Source organism: Ylistrum balloti, unplaced genomic scaffold (assembly GCF_031769215.1).
Source record: "Ylistrum balloti isolate Yb309-2 unplaced genomic scaffold, AGI_CSIRO_Ybal_v1 Utg371966, whole genome shotgun sequence".
NCBI classification, from domain to species: domain Eukaryota; kingdom Metazoa; phylum Mollusca; class Bivalvia; order Pectinida; family Pectinidae; genus Ylistrum; species Ylistrum balloti.
The window spans coordinates 28,644-49,523 of NW_026782961.1; the positions used below are offsets into that span (position 1 = coordinate 28,644).

The following is a 20,880-nucleotide window of genomic DNA, read 5'->3' on the forward strand; positions in this document are numbered from 1 at the left end:
AAACAACGTCACGAAAATGTTTCTTAGTGTGACACTACAGTACATTTAGATAATCGTTCAAATGATGCAGATTTTCACTACTCTCGTGTCGGGGTTTTTAAATCAAAGTAAATGAAGATATCCAAGATGTTCCGAACAGTGTTGATACCAGAGAAAAGTATCTGATAACTAACATAGATATTTCAGTTAGTAAATTTAGCATGATTGTTTCGCAACTTCGATGATTTTATTAAGCAGCAAAATTCAAATGTCCTTAGTGATATCTTTATTTACAGCATAATTATCTTATATAAGATTTATCCATTACATACGTCTTTCTACTTCCGTTTCTGATGTATCTATGACACCGAAGTGTAAAAACGTAGAGTGGAATAACTCAGTGTATCTTGCGCCTTTTATTACACAAATTGGCACTGAAAAAATGAGAAAACCATTGTCAGAAATAATTTCATAAACAGGATTTATGTGTAAAAAAAACAGGTGTTATTAAAACCAAAGACATGCCGAACAGTGGAAGTAGCCACCGGCCCGGAGCCAACTTTTTTTCACATATGAAATGGGAACATCTTCTGGCAGGCGTCAGTGGCGGAGTAACTTCCACACTAGTCCTTCATCCTCTTGACCTGGTGAAAATCCGATTTCAAGGTAAGAAAACAAATGCACACTTTCCCAGCCCACTAAAAACAATCCAAGAAAAGTTTTTAAGTTTGTTCGGCTATATCTTACCATCGTCCCATTTGGGACGATTCCCAAAGGATAATCAAAACTGCGAAAAAAATTTGAATCTATATATCATTCGGAACCCATCTGGCTTCACTATTTATTATATACGGTTTTGGAAGGGAGGGAACTCCTCTCGATCTGTTGATATTTGGTGGGACGATAGAAAGAGTAAATATTATATAGTGTGGATATTTTGTAACAGTATGTATTTAGTGTTCACATTTTAAGTTTACCTGTTACTTTCCACACGCACTGAAAGTGTTTTCTTTGGGGATTATAATGGAAAAAAAGGGGCTAGGATGATTTTTGGGGGAAACGGAAAGAAATGACAATCTCTCATAGATATCTTGGTGGGACGATAGTAAGAGTATATATAGAGAGAGTTGATATTTTGGTGGGACGATAGTAAGGGTATATATATAGAGAGTTGATATTTTGGTGGGACGATAGTAAGGGTATATATATAGAGAGTTGATATTTTGGTGGGACGATAGTAAGGGTATATATATAGAGAGTTGATATTTTGGTGGGACGATAGTAAGGGTATATATATAGAGAGTTGATATTTTGGTGGGACGATAGTAAGGGTATATATATAGAGCGTTGATATTTTGGTGGGACGATACCTTATTCAACTACACCGTACTGTGAACATCGATCGTCCTCTCTGGTCCTCGATCACATGACATCATTTTCAATCCATCCAGGGGTATACGGTAGTGGTTTATGACGCATATTAATGAATATAACACTGATAAAATTAATAATTATCACTCTTTTAAAATGGAATATTCTATTGCACTTGCTGACTATGATGAAATTTGCATATGTTTGTCGATATCTGCTTACTCATCATTTGCAAGATGTCCAGAAACGCGAAACAACGTGATAAATGGCTCTTAATTCAAGATTTGATTGGGCCTGCAAAGCTATGGCCAATTGGAATACGTCGTTTATTCTGGACGAAAAACATAAAACACTTTGAAAGAATACTTATAGCCTCATTTGCGTGGGTGAATGGGTTAAACCCAGAACTTTTGATAGAGTGGTCAAATTTCATGGGACTCTTACGTGACGACGCAGCAAGACGTCATCTTACTGCACTCTTTCGCTTATTTGAGGCAGGCAGATATAGTCGCAGTTTGTACGCCTACAACATCACAAATAACCGCTACGAATATCTGAATGGGGACGTAAGAGTGTACCAGCACTCTAGTACCAGAAGGTATGTGTTAGCAAAAAAAAATTGTAGCGATTCGTAGTTTCTATTTCTGTCTCTTTGTTTCTCAATTAATGAACTGTTAATTAATTGTGGATTATTAAATTTTATCATGTTCCTGTCCTCAGCTTCATATATATTAGCATTTCATTCCGTCGATAAGTTAAAAATAAATAAAAAATAGCCGTAAAAATATAACGTAATTTAAGTTTTATCCCCAAAACACACTATATAAAAGATATTATAGTTCTCTTTTAAAAATTCACGGAGTGACTCCAAATACACCCAAATTTAACTCAGCCTAAATTAATTAGTGTTATCATTTTTTATATTGTAGATCATGAGTTCAAGGGAGACAACCCATCAAAGTTATGGACACAATCGACAAAGAGCTGCGGACGTCAAGTCCATCACATTTCAACATTTCGCCAATCCCTGGAATTTTTCGCTCTTTTCCTTCTTGGAAATGACGTTGTTTTAGACTGGTGTGAAAGAAATGGTCTCCTTCCATCACGCATGACATGTCCGAAATGCAAGTCAGAATGTCACCACAGCAAGCGAGCCAATAAAGTTGACGGCATGACGTGGAGATGTAAAAATAATAAAAGCCACGAGTTTTCAAATCGCAAGTTTTCGTTTTTTGAATCCTCCAAATTAGATATGAGACATCTTAGAATTTATCAGAAATTTTCTTGATGGTCACACTTTGTTTAAATGTGCTTCTCTCGCTGGAATAAATTACAAGAAAACTGCAGTTGATTGGGCTTCTTTCATTAGGGAACTTTTTAAAGAATATATTCATTTAGAATACCAAAATATTGCACTTGAAGGTATTATCGAAATTGATGAGTCGTTGTTTGGCAAGAAGTGCAAGTATAACCGTGGATATCGACAAAGTGGTGTACGAGTTTGGATTGTAGGTTTAGTAGAACGAGCTTCCAACAAATTAGTTTTGTACCCATTTTCTGATCGCACGGCAGAAACTCTGGAAACGATCATCCAAAGGCACGTGGTGGTAGGTGCCACAATTTATACTGATAGTTGGCGAGGGTATGATCATCTCAATGATTTAGGTTACAATCATTTTTCGTTGGTACACAAAATCCCATTTAAAAAATCATACAAGAACGTCGACACCGGGGAAATTGTAGAGGTCAATACAAAAACTAATGAGGGCGCTTGGAAACACGCTAAGGATCATTTCAGGAAGATGAACGGCACATCCATTAGCAATTTTGAAAGTCATTTATGTGAAATTCTGTGGCGCAATCATATGCGAAACGAAAACAAGTATAGTGCTTTTTTCCACCTTGTCCAGTCTGTGTTCACTTTGGACAAACCACCAGAATATTCGTATACAACACCATTGTTTGACACCTGGCTCACAGCTTCGCAAAACAATTCAAACACTACTATTTCCCGTATAGATGACGATATTGATGTATCCGGTTCTGATGATGACGGTCAGGGTGTAGTAAATCCAGTTGAGCCCGCAAAATCTACTGAAACACATTCAGCAGAATCAACAGATCGGCCAGCATCATCCGTCGCACACAAAACTCAGTCATTGTCTGCAAATCATCCTCAACCCTCAACATCTATCGATTCCGGCGCACGTCCTAAAACAAAATGTCCCAAAAATTATAAACCCGTCGCTTCCAAAGTAAACTGCCGTGAAACTAGAGGAAAGCAACGTACTCGGGAAGGGCCAAAATCATCAACCCCAAAACATCAATATACAACGAGGAGCAAACGTGTTGTAAAAAAACCACCAAAACAGTCCTTTTTAGAGTGGTCGTCATCCGACGATGATTTTGTAGTTTGAATAAAATGTATGTTAAATTTGAAGTATACTTCCTTATTTCTCCATTTCAATTCTGCAGCTCGCATTCCGAGTGTTCGTTTTGGTTTTGTTTTTCTTTGCACGATATGTGTATTCACTCCTCCAATAACTGTTTCTAGAATGGCATGTCGTTGCACGAATTAAGGGATTAACTCTGAAGGGAGCATACAATTTGTTTCAAAAGGGAGTAGGTAAATAAAAAATCTTGGATTTTTTTTAAGTTAGCATAAAAGGTTAATGAAAAATCTGTAATTTACATTTTCGCTTCCGTAAAAAAAGAAACCTCTTCAAGTAACAGCAGTAAACAGTTAGTTATAATGAGGAAGTTTTGTCTTTTTGTAGTGCAATGTAACGTAATATCTACACAGAATGAAAGGTATGTTCCTGTGACCTTTTCTATGGTGATGTCAGAGGTCACAGGCCACCGGGTATTGCCGCGCTTTGCGGCGCTGGGACGCTATCAGCTAACCATGTGTAATTGCTTTATTGATTCCAGTGATGTGTAATTTCTGAGACGTGTTACTACCAAAATTTAATTTTCGTCGTCGTACAAACAAAATATTTAGACATACTACACAAATGACAGAACAGGTTCATTCCGTCTTTGGATTAAAAAAAAATTACAAATGACAACATTTTAGTTTCTGAAATAATTTTCAGGGCAGGGCGTATGAAATTACTGATTAAAAATTTGTCCACGATAAATAATGATACGTAGGCTCATTTCGTTATTAAATTTGGACGTTTGGATAAGGAACGGAATGAATCGTGTGATTGTAGTGCAAAACATACATTTTGCATTTATAAGCTACTTAAAGTAATCGCAAAATACGAACGATATGAACGATCTATTCTATACAGCCTGTGCCAAAGTGTCATTTTTACTAGTTATAAATTTGGATTACAAACGGAATGAACCGTGAATGCAGTACAAAACATTTTCCTTTTGTAACTTTAAATCATTTTACAAATGTAAGTATTTACAATGTACCAAACATCAACGCTCTATATACTACTCTTACTATCGTCCCACCAAAAATATCTACGACTGTCCTTCTTTGCCGTTTGTTCAAATAAAGACCATGGCCCATATTCAAGGTCACCAGTTTTATGTAGTTTTTTGGTAACCATCAAATAAATGCCACTCAGTGACTAAAGTGGTCATGTTATTCTAATAGTAACACACCTGGTTGAAGATTTGATTTTGTCTTGCTCACAGATAAGCTTTCCTAAAGCCTAATGTAAATCCACACTGCAAGATTTACATGACAGGTTTGTTATTGTACCAGCAGATAAAGTGTTCAATAAATTGATCCTTGACTGCAGACATTATAACATTTCCTGTATGCAAAAAGAAGTGGACATGCTTGATAACTAAGAAAGTCCCACATATACAGACTTTCCGAAATACGCCTGTCCGCCGGACATGACCGATATTTTTTTACGAGGTCCGACGTTTTTTAAATCCTGATCGGTCCGACTGTTTTATCGCATATACACAAAACAGCGTCGCTAAAGTATAATGAAGGTGCCAAACACGGGGGAAAAATGAAAATATACGCCAGAGCAGTGCACATAAAAGAAAAAAACAGTATGAAAAGAAGAGACCCAAGAGAGAAAATTTAATGAAAAATGGTAGCAGGGCCGAGAATGGTTGGTGTACGACTCGGAGAAGGTGATGATGTGCTGCAGGGACTGTTCCGATTTTTACGGCGAAAAGAGTCTGAGAAATACAAACACATTTATTCTTGATTGCACGAATTTCAGGACATCTATGGTTGAGGATCATGAGAAATCAAGAGTGCACCAAAAAGCACCTATCCACCTGCAAAGTCCTTAAAAAATGAAGCAGGCAGAAAAAAACAGATTAGTGAATTTGTTTTAGAATGCCCATGTGTTAATAGTGAAATTTGTCGCTCAAGTGTTGAACATAATTTGTGGTAAATCTTAATGTGACCGGCTGGCTTATCAGACAGATAGTTTAATTGCGGTCACCTTAGTGTCAGAATCATGCCGTGAAACATTAGCTGGACACTCTCCACCAGTGAGACATTAACTGATCACGGTTTGATAGTAGATCAGTAGAAAGACACTTTTCCCTATCAGAATTAGATTATAATTGCTTTAGGATAAACTGTAAGATCACAGCAAATAGAGTCAGTCCTGGTGTGGCCGTGGAAGGAGTAACTTGTTAAGCTCGATACTCAGACCATACATGTTATCATTGTTGTAAATGGTGCTAATACTCAACATTTGTACTTTAGAACGGTTGTTGCTGGTCTTTTGTATAACATAAGGATAGTACAACATAGAGGGGTAACATATTCTGGTGGCAACGGTAAAGGATCATTCTAAGGAGAAGGACTCCGTTATCAAAGGTATAACGCTCATAAGAACTGTTCAATATGTCGATGCCTGAAGAAACGGAAACTGCGAAGATGACTGCAGCACAAACATAGTAGGAAATAAGAAGACTCGAAATTCAAGCAGAGAAAGAGGAAAAAGAACGCCAAATGAATTTCGAAAGAGAAAGGATGAAGATGGCAGCAGAAAAAGAGGAAAAAGAATGCCAAATGAATTTCGAAAGAGAAAGGATGAAGATGGAAGTGGAAAGAGAAAAGATAAGAATGGATGCCGAAGAAAAGGAAAGAGAACATCAAAGGAAAGTGAAAGAATTGGAACTAGAGATTGAAAAAGCAAAACTTCAAAATGAACGAAGTGACACAAATTCTAACCCTCTGCCATTTAGACTGAAACTTCAACCTTATAATCATACTGAAAGTGAGGATATAGTGACATTCTTATCAGAGTTTACTGCTTTGTCAACACAGGCTGGATGGACAGAAGAAGTAAAAATGCTACAGCTGAGAGCCTTGTTAACAGGTGAGTCCAGAGAGGTAGCTATTCAAGCACATGGGTCATTTGAAGAACTTTGTAAAGCCCTAATGGACAGGTACGGGAAAAGGCCCTACCAATATTTCAAGCTATTACAGACAGCCCAAAAGGAACCTAAGGAAACATACAGAGGACTTATGGCAAGAATTGAACAATATCTTACTAGATTTGTGGACTCAGTAGAGGATGTCATGGAAAAATTCAAAGAGGAATATCTTAGTGCATTGCCAGTGTCACAAGCACAATGGATACGCCGTAACAAAGGGTCGAGCAGTGTGGTTGAAGCCGCAGAGGATTATATTCTACCTGAACGGAATATAAACAAATCAACGCAAGGTAAAAGTATAAATGGAAAACCTTCTGCCTCTGATCGGGACCAGAGAAAGGAGCAATCGAGGGAGCAAATGAAAAGTGTGCAGTGTTACAATTGTAACAAGTTTGGGCACTTCGCGAGGAAATGTCCAAAAAACAGAGAAGGTAAAAGATTTTTAGTGCGACAATACACGGGAGGACTTATCCATGTCCCAGGAGAGGTCAGTGGCCGTGATATTAGTTTCGTGAAAGACACTGGGTCAGCGATGACCTTGATTAGGGAAGACCTGGTGGACCCAAGTTGTGTATTGGAGGGTCGGCGAGAGACGCTGTGTACAGCGACTGGACAGCCGTTTTCAGCCAAACTGGCTATCGTTGATATGGACACGCCATATTATAAGGGACACGCTCAAGTCGGATTAGTGCCTGACCTTGTCGCTGAAGCCCTGTTGGGGGTAGACATAATAGAGAGACAGTCAAAGGCTGTGAATGTTGTTACGCGTGCACAACACCGTAATAACATTGCTGAAGAAAGGCTAGCTGAGGACAAGGCAAAGGAATGCCATGTAAAAGTTGGAATGGACTCCGATACTGACGTCGAGGAGGACCAAGTGGATGTCAGTAAGGGAAGTGATGTTGGACAGGCGAACGATGTGGACCTTGACCGTGGCGATGACGTTGGTGAGGACACTGACAACATCAGTGAGACTGTATCTCACAGCAATGGGGGTGATACAGTTAACATCACAACAGAGGAACCACTTGAACTTTCTGCTGTAAATGCTGAAGTGCTTAGTAAGCTTCAGCAGGAAGATCCAACTTTAGCCAACATTCGGAGAAAAGCTGCAAGTTCAGAGGAATCTGTGCAGGAAGATAGGAATGCCCTGTACTGGGAAAATGGTATTCTCCGTAGGAAATGGGAGTCTAGTGATGGAACCCAACATGGAGTCCAGGTAGTACTACCAGAGGCACTACGTCTCAATATCATTAAATTGGGACATGATAGACCACTTGCGGGACATTTAGGGATAGAAAAGACCAAAGAGCGTGTGGTTAATTCTTTCTATTGGCCAGGGATTTTTAAGGACATACAGGAATACTGTAGTACTTGTAACGTATGTCAAAAGACCGCCAGAAGACGTGGTGACGAGAATGCTCCATTAGGACAACTACCGATCATCAGTGTGCCATTTTACAAAATATCTATGGATGTTGTTGGGACACTGTCTCGAACAAAGAAGGGGAACAGGTTTATTCTTACCGTTATGGATGACGCAACAAGGTACCCAGAGGCTTTTGCATTAAAGAATGTGGACGCAGAAACCATAGCTAACACATTGATTGAACTGTTCAGTAGGGTAGGAGTGCCTCGTGTTATTCTGACAGACCAGGGGACAAATTTCGTCTCAAAAATGATACAAGAACTCTACCGTGTGATGGGAATCAGGGGCATAACAACATCGCCATATCACCCACAGGCTGATTGGAAGGTGGAAAGATTTAATGCAACTCTCAAAGCTGTGTTAAAGAAACTCTGCACGTCAAATCAGGAAGCCTGGGATGAGCTGTTGCCATATGCATTGTTTGCATATAGGGAAGTACCGCATGAGGAAACGGGATTCTCACCATTTGAGATGCTATATGGATGGCCGGTCAGAGGGCCGTTACAGATTTTAGAACAAGCCATGACAGGCGAAGGGAAGCTTAGAAAATCTATCATTGGCCATGTTGTTCAGATGAGAGAAAAGCTCGCAATGGTTAGTAAAACAGTACAGGAAAACCTGACAACCAAACGGCAAAAGATGAAAGAGTGGTACGACAGGAACGCCACAAAACGGGAACTTCGACCTGGGGACGAGGTTCTACTATTATTACCATCAGACACGTCAAAAATGGTCGCCCAATGGAAAGGACCAGATAAGGTCATAAGGAAAGTCAACAACGTCAACTATGAGGTCAATGTTAGAGGACGTCGTAAACGAATTTATCATATCAACCTACTACGGAAGTACAATAGAGCTGTCCAAAACGTCATGTTTGTCGAAAAGGTTGACATCGCCGATTCTGATTTTGACGGTTCTAATTCAACATTGGAGGTAACACTGAATGTTACACTTGGCAAAATGTTAGATAAGTCACAGCGCCAAGAAATCCGTCAGCATTGTCAAGAATACAGTGATGTCATTAGTCTTAATCCGGGAAAACCATTGTTAGTTACGCACAGCCTGAGGACAACGTGTGAGAAACCAATCCGACAACAGTCATACAGAATTCCTGAAGCCAAAAAACAAGAGGTGAAGAAAATGTTGGATGAAATGATAGAGCGTGGTTATATAACACCTTCCTCAAGTCCATACTCATCTCCAATAGTTTTGGTGGAAAAGAAGGATACTACAACTCGGCTTTGTGTGGATTACAGGAAACTCAACGACGTAACTGTATGTGACGGGTACCCAATACCCAGGGTGGACGAGATATTTGAAAAGCTAGGCAAAGCTCAATACCTCAGCACTATGGATCTAGCAAAGGGATACTGGCAGATACCTCTGTCTCCAGATTCACAGGAAAAGTCAGCATTCGTAACTGAATTTGGACACTTCCAATTCAAGGCAATGCCTTTTGGTATGAAAACAGCGCCTGCTACATTTGCAAGGATGATGGACAGACTGTTAGCAGGAGTAGAACATGTGGTCGCTTACTTTGATGCTATAGTGGTATACAGCGACACATGGAAGGAACACCTTGAACATATCAAGACTGTATTGCACAAACTTCAGGAAAGTGGATAAACAGTAAAGCCATCAAAATGTCAATTTGGTGAAGAGGAACTTTACTGTCTGGGATACATTGTCGGGAAAGGAAAGCTTAAACCAAATAGTTGGAAGGTTCAAGCCATGGTTGACTTCCCCCTCCCACAAACCAAAAAAGGGATTAGGTCATTTCTAGGTATGACTGGTTACTATCAGCGTTTCATTCACGATTATGCCAAGATATCGGCTCCATTGACCAACATGCTAAGGAAAGACAAACCAAGGCAACCCAAATGGACGGATGACACTGTAAATGCATTCAACCAACTAAAGGACGAGATGACCAAGGCACCGGTACTAGCAAATCCGGATTTTAAAGAGCCCTTCGTCATTCAGACTGATGCCAGCAACGTGGCTATTGGAGCGGTCTTAAGTCAGAATATCAATGATAAGGAACACCCTATTGCATACATCAGCAGAAAGTTACTGCAGCGGGAACAAAATTACTCTACAGTGGAGAAGGAATGTTTAGCTATCGTTTGGAGTGTGGAGTCATTCTCCTATTATATTAGTGGTGTTCACTTTACCATTTTGACTGACCACAATCCACTTAAATGGCTTGATAGGACCAAGCAAAAAAATCAGAGACTGTTAAGATGGGCACTGGCATTACAACAGTTTCATTATGCAATCAGATATCGAAGGGGCCAGGAAAATGCAAATGCGGACGGACTATCCAGAATTGAATAAATAGTGTATATATTTTGAAAAAAAAAAGACGAACACTGACTCTGGATGTATCATCAGCTATTGCGATGTGTTTTAAGGTTTTGTGATGTGTATACCTTAAGAACAAACAGTGACAGTCTAACAGAAGTACCTTATCCAAGGAAGTTAACAGTATCTGAATCAGATTTATGAACTGTGTTAATTGTAGAATTTAGAATTAACTGTTGTTCAAGTAAACTTTACCAGTGTTTGTGTACATACTAGATATTATCTCAGCCTGAGTATCATGAGCAGATTGCTATCTCTTGAACTTTTAGACCGTAAAAGTTTTCTTAGGCAGGGGGATGTTAATAGTGAAATTTGTCGCTCAAGTGTTGAACATAATTTGTGTTAAATCTTAATGTGACCGGCTGGCTTATCAGACAGATAGTTTAATTGCGGTCAGTAGAAGACACTTTTCCCTATCAGAATTAGATTAGAATTACTTTAGGATAAACTGTAAGATCACAGCAAACAGAGTCAGTCCTGGTGTGGCCGTGGGAGGAGTAACTTGTTAAGCTCGATACTCAGACCATACATGTTATCATTGTTGTAACTTGTGTTAATACTCAACATTTGTACTTTAGAATGGTTGTTGCTGGTCTTTTGTATGACATAAGGATAGTACAACATAGAGGGGTAACACCATGCAATAGCTAAAAGTAATCGTCCCTTAACAGATTATATATGGCTTTGTTATATTGACGGAACCAAACAGATAGACATTGGCAGTCTCCCAACTACAACTGTTGAAAACATGTAGACGCTCTCGTGTGGGATCAACATTGCTGAATGACCATATTATTGTGAAACTGTAATCCCCAGAAATTATGGAGTTTAATCCAGATGATGCCATCGACACCTGGTTGGTAAGTTTCCTGAAATAACTCTAAATCAGTTGTAATAGATCATTTACAGTATCATAAGAGTAGTGGATATAATTGTAATTACAAAAAAAGTCACAAAAATGAGCCTACCGTTTTGATGTTAGTTAAGCACTTATACTTTGAAGTTATTGTTAGTGTTGTTAGATTTTTTTTATATAATTTAACTTTCAGGTGATTAAATTACATGTACTTAATTTTGTACAATACTGATATTTTAGGCTGGATCTGTGATGGAAAGAAGAACAACATACAGACGCAAGGAAAAGAAGGTGACTCTAGAATCACAACAATCTGTTGTCATTCAGTCTGAGTTTGATACTGAAGATGTCCAACAAAGATCAGGGTCACAAGATCCTCAAGTTAGTCAAGAGTCAGATGACAGGAGGAGGAGGATGTCACCGAGCCAACTTGAAGTTTGGTATCTCTGAGACACAGGAGGAAGTTACTAAAGTGACAGAGTCTTCTTATATGTCCCTTGAAAGGGGCATTAACATTCTGTGCAATAAAGATTCTGATCCAGATATTGAAGAAGAGTGCTTTGACTTTCAAGATGAACTATTAAACTTTGATAAGTTAATGGAACTCAGAAGAGAATAAATATGAATGTAGAAATAGTTTTGACAAGAAAGTAAATGAAAAATTAAAGAAATGTGACAAGTTTTCTTTGTTTTTAGCCCACCATCATTAGATGGTGGGTTATTCAAATCGCCCTGCATCCGTGGTCTGTCGTCCGTCCGTCCGTCCGTCCGTCCGTAAACACTTTTTGTTACCGCTATTTCTGGAAAAGTACAGGATGGATCTTTCTCAAATTTCATATGCAGTTTCCCCTTGGTCCCTAGTTGTGCATTGTACCTTTTTTGGACTGATTCGAATTCAAGATGGCCGACAGGTGGCCATCTTGGATTTTGGAAGTAAAAGTTTGTTACCGCTATTTCTGGAAAAGTACTGGATGGATCTTTCTCAAATTTCATATGCAGTTTCCCCTTGGTCCCTAGTTGTGCATTGTACCTTTTTTGGACTGGTTCGAATTCAAGATGGCCGACAGGTGGCCATCTTGGATTTTGGAAGTAAAATCTTGTTACTGCTATATCTGAGGATGTACTGGATGGATCCTTCTGATATTTCATAGATATTGGTTTCCCTTGGTCCCTAGTTGTGCATTGTACCTTTTTGGGACTGATTTGAAATCAAGGTGGCCCACAGGCAGCCATCTTGGATGTCGACAGTAATACAGCACAAGCATATTGTCCATTATCCACCTGTAACTGACTGCTATCTAATAATACTTTGGGATCTTTTTCAAATGATATTTGCTAATAGGTGCTTAATAAAAATATCTTGTGCCATCATTGAGAACATTCAATGAAGACCAGTTCATGAACATTTACAACACCTGTAACAAACAAAAAAAAAAAAATAAACAAATCTTCAAGAACTGAAAACAGATCCCCAAATGGTGGGCGCCAAGATCCCTTTGGAATCTCTTGTTGTTTAATATCGTTCGCTCTGACAGATTTCGTTTTGGTCTGACAGTTTTTCAGGGTATGTCAAACCGAATGTCTGACACTTTTTTTAACTTTCGGGAAGTCTGCATATACATTTATATTGAATCCCTAAACGTTATATAAACAACATTTTATTGCTGGCTTGTCTGGCTGTTGAACCGCGCCTTTGTCAAAACTACTAACCACCTTTCTAAGTACTATGAAATCTGAGTGACAGTCTTATTGTAAGACTTTTTACTCGAGAAGTGGAATTAATAGTATGTGGAAATTGAAGAACTCCAAAGAGTTTTTGACCAGTCTTCAACATCCTCTTCTTCTATAAGAACATCTGATTTTTTCACCCTGTACACCATTATACCCGATTCTAAACTGAAGGAACGCCTTCTTTCTCTTGTTTCCACAAGAAAAGTGAACAGCAATATATGGTTGTGAACTACATGTATACAGAAGCATAATTTCCAATTCAAAGAAGAAATATATAGAATATACGGAGGACAAAATGATAAAAATGACTGAGTTTCTGGTTGACAGTATCTTCGTCTAGTTTGGTGTTAAGATCTAAGACTATTGGCATACCTATGGGAACTAATGTGCCAACTTTTCTTTTGTTTTCATATGAGGCTGAATTTATTGAAGAGCTTATCAAAACAGGTTACAAACACCTTGCAATAATGTTTAATATCTTTTTCAGGTATAGTTGAAACTTGTCTCGAAATCACTTGAGTCGAAATTTTGTTTGAGTCGAAATACATTTAGCTTGGTTGCGTGCATCTTCAGGAATGATAAAAACAAAACCGTCAAACTAGTACAAACTTTTTGACGAAATCTGATCCCAACAATTCTGGAAGATACTAATTTTGAGCTTGTGAACTAAAGGACTGTGATTTGTCAGATTTAATATTTCAACAAAGTGCTAAAAGTATTTTACGCGGATAGAGACTATATCTGTGAATGTGAGGCATTTGTCATACGTTTAATTATTCGTACATTGTTTCTTGAAGCATATCAAAAGCAAATTATTCCATGAAATATATGATGTATATGTGCTTGGTCAGTGCGGGACGGAACAACATGAGTACAAGAGCATTTGATTGGAGTCGTTATTACATGTTTTGCTGTTTGAATGAAAGAACAATAAAAGGAGAGAGTAAGATAAATTGATCTGTTCATTTACTGCCCTTTCAAATGTCAAATTAAACTACGCTGTTTGCTTGATATCATGAACCTTATTTATACGCTTCCTTTGAGTCAAAATACTTTCCATGGTCCTTTGAATTTCGAGATTATGAGTTTTGACTGTATATTAATGGCCTGTCAAATTTAAATAACAAGAAATTTATTGACCTCATCCATTATATATATCCATCTGAATTTGAAATCAAAGATGTGGCACACTCCTCTACATCAGCTGCTTATCTAGATCTTTTTGTACAAAGAAACCAACATGGACAACTTTCCACTAAGCTGTATGATGAACGTGATGATTTCAATTTCCCTGTTGTGAATTTTCCATTTCTGGACAACAATATCCATACATCTCCCACCTATGGTATTTACATGTTACAGTTGATTCCATATTCAAGGGCCTGTTCCCATTATCACGATTTTCATGGAAGGAACTGTCACCTGACTGACAAACTGGGAACACAGGGTTTCAAAACATGCAGGTTGATGAAAAAAATGGGGGAGTTTTATGGTTGCCATAGTGATCTCATTGAGAAATATTTTATTTCTTTGTGTGACATGAAGCTGGACATATTTGGTACTTGTTAGTTTGCCTGTTGGTTCTGTTGTTGTATACCTTGTTCTCATTTGAGAATGTGACATTGCTTACTTGGATTGACCAAGGTTTACATGGTGGGTGTCGTCGAAGAAGCAGAGGATGCTTACTCTTCTGGAACACCTGGTCATATTCTCCTTGTACTTTTTCAGGAGTCTCTGTGTAAATTTTACTTTTGTTCATATTTTGCTTTAGTTTAATGGAATTTGTGTTTGGATTATGATTATGATGCCATGTTGGTATTTTCTTTGTTTTTGAAGGCTGGGGGAGGCGGGGGGTCAAATGTTACTGTTTAGCACTTTCAGTGTTTTATTCTTGATAACCAAAAGGCTCGGAGTGATGATATTGGGCTAGTAGCTTGCTGGGGATTACTGGGATTTAGGGCTTTATTCAGATAATTACCTTGATCCACTTTCACTGGATTGTATGGTAAAATGTTTTCAAATGAGCAAAAGACCCAAGATTTTGTCATTTCAAAAAGTAACAGAGAGAAAAGAATTCAGGGTTGAATAAAGAAAGTTTCTTTATTGTCCTTGTCCAGATACGTCTTTTCTTCATTAACTCCTGAAGAATTGAGTAATTACTACATAGCCATTGGCCTCTTGTTTCACATATTACACATGTATAAAAGATATTGTTGGTGATCGACTAACTAAACATGCTGCTACCTGATTTGATCTTTATAAACCATGATAATATTTACTTGCAGCCTCAGTGTCTGAGACCTAGAAAAATCTTAACAAATAGAGAAAAACGTGTTTCTGCTGTTTTAGAGAAACTCATCTATGTGATCAAGGTTCTATTAATTAAATCAAAGCATGCTCCACTGTCTGGGTGATAGAGGTTGTAACACTACAAGCTGAAGTGAAATCTCTTTATTCATGAAGATGAAAGCCATCAGCTTCATTTTGAATCTACCTGAAAAGAAACCTTTGTGAGATGTCGGCAATTTTCAAAATGTGGCTTTTTTGCCAATTTTACTTTTGACATGGTAGAGCCCTCATGCTAGAGATCCAGGTTCCTGTCTGGACAATGGGCAGGAATTTGCATGTGGTCAAAATATAGAACAATCTTCCGGAGTATATTGTATCTGCACCAACAGTTAACTCTTTCAAAAATAGATTAGATGATCTCTGGGCAAATCAAGAACTGGTATATAATTATAAAGCAGAAATTCTGTAGTTCCTGGATCTGATGTCTCAAATGACAATAATTATAAACATTATCATTGTATCACCGAGACCAGTATAGAGGATTGTAACGATCCTGCACTGGTAATAAACTAAACTAAACTAAGGAATGTGTTTTATTTCTTCTTTCACTCTTCATTAATCTACACATACAATGTTAATTGTATAAGAACAGAAGCATATCCCAAACCAAACAACTTTTAAACAGATTTCTCTACACTGGCATTAAGGACAAACTGATTAATCAACACTTCATTGTATTTGAATAAAAATGCAACATCAGTTTAAGGAGTGGACACAACTGTCAATTTAACAAAATTAAAAATTTACATTACTGATTGAAATGTGTTATCAGAATAGTTAGTTTAAACAGTAGATAGCACATGCAAGGTCTTAGGTAGAATATATGAAAGAAGTAAACAGGTTTTGGGTCAGTTGTCTGACTAGATCAGTTTTTTCTTAGAATCCTATTTTGTCCTAAGCCCCCTCCCCAATCCTCCACAACCACCAATATACCTATATACCTATATCATTTGATAAATAGTTACAAATATTTACCTTGGTTTCAAATAGATTTGTAGTTTTGTTTCATGTATCAATCTTTTTTAGTGCATGAGGGCGGTGTGGCCGGAGTATCAAGACCGATGTACAATGGCTTAAAAGATGCATTCCTACAGATCGTTCGTAAAGACGGGGTCACTGGAATGTATAGAGGAGTGGTACCAAATGTTTGGGGAGCTGGAACGGCCTGGGGGCTCTGCTTCTTTTCGTAAGTGAACTGATATCTTATTTGATACAACTCATGAGTTTATCAGTAGGGGCTTGGAAGTGCCATATTAATGTAGCTACTGTAAAAATGGAAGTATTTCAATTTCTTAAAAAATGAATGTCCTGTTGAAAGATAGGTACCTCAATTTCTTAATTATTAATATTCTCTGAATGTCTTATTAAATGATACATAACTAAGTATACGTAATGTAGTTGAGATACATACCGTAACTCAGTTTGATAAATGAGTTCAGGTAATAGAGCCAACGCCGTTCATTAAAGTTGGGTGGTTTGTAGGTTCCTCCACTCCCCAGCTGGATACCTCAGGTATGCAGGGTGATTGAGCAAGAGAGAAAATCCGAATATAAGTATCAATCACAACAGTCTGCAGAGTGGTTGTTCTTAATATTTATTATAACTGACGGTATTAAATAATAAATATAAAGAACAACCACTCTGCAGACTGTTGTGATTGATACTTATATTCGGTTTGATAAATATGCCAAAACAGTTTTTATACTCCGCCAGATGCGATCGTATATTGGCGTCATCTTCTCGTTGATTTTTGTAAGATTTATGCCATTTTCAACTTTGTACGTCCATTTCTTGTGAGCGCAACTCCTCCTAAACTAGTCCTCAGATTTTCATGAAACTTGCTCAATGTCACTACTACAATGGGTAAATGTGCATAAAGGGGCAATTTTTTGGTTCGTTGATTTTCGTAAGATTTATGCCATTTTATCTTGATCTTAAATTTTGTGGCAGCGTATATTGTGTCCACGGCACTCTTGTTTAATAAGTATTAAACAGAGTGATGATCATACATTTACAGTTACAACAGCATTAAGACTTGGATGCAGGATGGTGACACTCAAGTGAACCTTGGTCCAGCTAAACATATGCTGGCTGCATTTGAAGCAGGTATGTATAATGAAAAGTCCCAGATTTTGGTTGCCTTTTGAAACATGTCAAACCAAGTAGTTTAATGTAGGTATATGGTATTATATGTATAAGGTATAACAGGTGGAGTAGTACATCCACATACGAGTCGGGATTTCTGTGTTCAAATATTGTGATATTACTCATAAAATTTATGGAAATCTAAATTTTACATTATGGGATCCATTCTTTTAAGAAATAAGATTCAAATGAACTCATGAAAATAAATTGTAGATTAACCAATGCCCATATTAGTGACTTATCTCAACAAGTCAAAGGAATATTGTATACTTGTTTAATATCCTTGCAAATGTTACCTAGTTGTCACAGTATGAAATTCGTTTTGGGGGTGGGATTTAATTTTTACATATATCTATATTGGTGTCTTATGTTTACTATAACTAAAAATGCTTTGATTCATTCTAAATTTTCCAGTGAATATTTATCAGATATCAGATTCTGGTTCACACTTACCCTTAAGTATCATAACATCATGTTCTACACCTGATCAGATTCTGGTTCACACTTACCCTTAAGTATCATAACATCATGTTCTATACCTGATCAGATTCTGGTTCACACTTACCCTATAGTATCATAACATCATGTTCTACACCTGATCAGATTCTGGTTCACACTTACCCTATAGTATCATAACATCATGTTCTATACCTGATCAGATTCTGGTTCACAACCCTATAGGACTATAATATCATGTTCTACACCTGATCAGATTCTGGTTCACACTTACCCTATAGTATCATAACATCATGTTCTATACCTGATCAGATTCTGGTCCACAACCCTATAGGATCATAATATCATGTTCTACACCTGATCAGATTCTGGTTCACACTTACCCTATAGTATCATAACATCATGTTCTACACCTGATCAGATTCTGGTTCACACTTACCCTATAGTATCATAATATCATGTTCTACATCTGATCAGATTCTGGTTCTCTCATACTCTATAGTATCATAACATCATGTTCTATACCTGATCAGATTCTGGTTCACACTTACCCTATGGTATCATAACATCATGTTCTACACCTGATCAGATTCTGGTTCACACTTACCCTATATCATCATAACATCATGTTCTACACCTGATCAGATTCTGGTTCACACTTACCCTATAGTATCATAATATCATGTTCTACATCTGATCAGATTCTGGTTCACACTTACCCTATAGTATCATAACATCATGTTCTATACCTGATCAGATTCTGGTTCACACTTACCCTATAGTATCATAACATCATGTTCTACACCTGATCAGATTCTGGTTCACACTTACCCTATAGTATCATAATATCATGTTCTACACCTGATCAGATTCTGGTTCACACTTACCCTATAGTATCATAACATCATGTTCTACACCTGATCAGATTCTGGTTCACAACCCTATAGTATCATAACATCATGTTCTACATCTGATCAGATTCTGGTTCATACTTACCCTATAGTATCATAACATCATGTTCTATACCCGATCAGATTCTGGTTCACACCTATCCTATAGTATCATAACATCATGTTCTACACCTGATCAGATTCTGGTTCACTCTTATCCTATAGTATCATAACATCATGTTCTATACCCGATCAGATTCTGGTTCACACTTATCCTATAGTATTATAACATCATGTTCTACACCTGATCAGATTCTGGTTCACACTTACCCATAGTATCATAACGTTAGATTCTGGTTTGAACAGAAATAAGGGAAATTCATACCTTTCAGAATTTTGTAGATTTTTAATCAATGATTGATTGTCATGTCTTCAATGGTGTCTATAATTTATATATACAGGCTTCATGACACTGACCCTCACAAATCCAATCTGGGTTGTCAAGACGAGGATATGTCTTCAGTACGATCAGCAGGTACCATCCAGTAAAAACTATAAGGGCATGGCTGATGCTCTGGTCAGAATATTTCAGATGGAGGGATTCCGGGGTCTTTATAGGGTAGGTATACAGTGAGTGATGTGTCTTTCCTTGACAGAGAATATGTATCTTTGGTAAATACAAATGCAGCTGCATTATCAGCTAGAAATTCTTGTAAAGTTATTGATTTATTGATTTTGTAGATTGATTATTGATCTGTCTAAGCTTTTTTTTCCAGAGGTCAGGAGTTTGATACCTACTAGTGGTATTGAGATAGATAATGACCTGACTTTGTGTAATCATCTCTACAGGATGAGTTATCTAGAGAGATCTATGGATGTGTATCTAACTCTGTCACACTTTGTGTAATTATCTCTACAGGATGAGATATCTAGAGAGATCTGTGCATGTGTATCTAACTCTGTCACACTTTGTGTAATTATCTCTACATGATGAGATATCTAGAGTGATCTCAGGACGTGTTTGTAACTCTGTTACACTTTGTGTAATTATCTCTACATGATGAGATATCTAGACAGATATGTGGACGTGTATGTAACTCTGTCACACTTTGTGTAATTATCTCTACATGCTGGGATATCTAGAGAGATCTGTGGACGTGTATCTAACTCTGTCACACTTTGTGTAATTATCTCTACATGCTGAGATATCTAGACAGATATGTGGACGTGTATGTAACTCTGTCACACTTTGTGTAATCATCTCTACATGCTGGGATATCTAGAGAGATCTGTGGACGTGTATCTAACTCTGTCACACTTTGTGTAATTATCTCTACATGCTGGGATATCTAGAGAGATCTGTGGACGTGTATCTAACTCTGTCACATTTTGTGTAATTATCTCTACATGATGAGATATCTAGAGAGATCTGTGGATGTGTATCTAACTCTGTCACACTTTGTGTAATTATCTCTACATGATGATATATCTAGAGAGATCTGTGGATGTGTATCTAACTCTGTCACACTTTGTGTAATTATCTCTACATGATGATATATCTAGAGAGATCTGTGGATGTGTATCTAACTCTGTCACACTTTGTGTAATTATCTCTACATGATGATATATCTAGAGAGATCTGTGGATGTGTATCTAACTCTGTCACACTTTGTGTAATTATCTCTACATGATGATATATCTAGAGAGATCTGTGGATGTGTGTCTAACTCTGTCACACTTTGTGTAATTATCTCTACAGTATGAGATGTCTGTGGATGTGTTTGTAACTCTGTCACACTTTGTGTAATTATCTCTACATGCTGAGATATCTAGAGAGATCTGTGGACGTGTATCTAACTCTGTCACACTTTGTGTAACTATCTCTACATGATGATATATCCAGAGAGATCTGTGGATGTGTATCTAACTCTGTC

The 20,880-nt window shown here is 37.6% G+C and overlaps 1 protein-coding gene across 1 annotated transcript in view; it reads left to right on the top strand.

Moving 5' to 3' along the window:
* Positions 1-446: 446 nt before the first annotated feature.
* Positions 447-20,880, top strand: part of LOC132564007 (mitochondrial folate transporter/carrier-like) — a 32,262-nt gene continuing 11,828 nt past the window's right edge. Inside the window, exons 1-4 of the mRNA XM_060228760.1 lie at positions 447-645; positions 16,482-16,641; positions 17,473-17,561; positions 19,408-19,565. Of these exons, the coding sequence (XP_060084743.1) occupies positions 501-645; positions 16,482-16,641; positions 17,473-17,561; positions 19,408-19,565 (552 nt within the window). The 5' untranslated portion in view covers positions 447-500. The remainder of the gene's footprint in view (positions 646-16,481; positions 16,642-17,472; positions 17,562-19,407; positions 19,566-20,880) is intronic.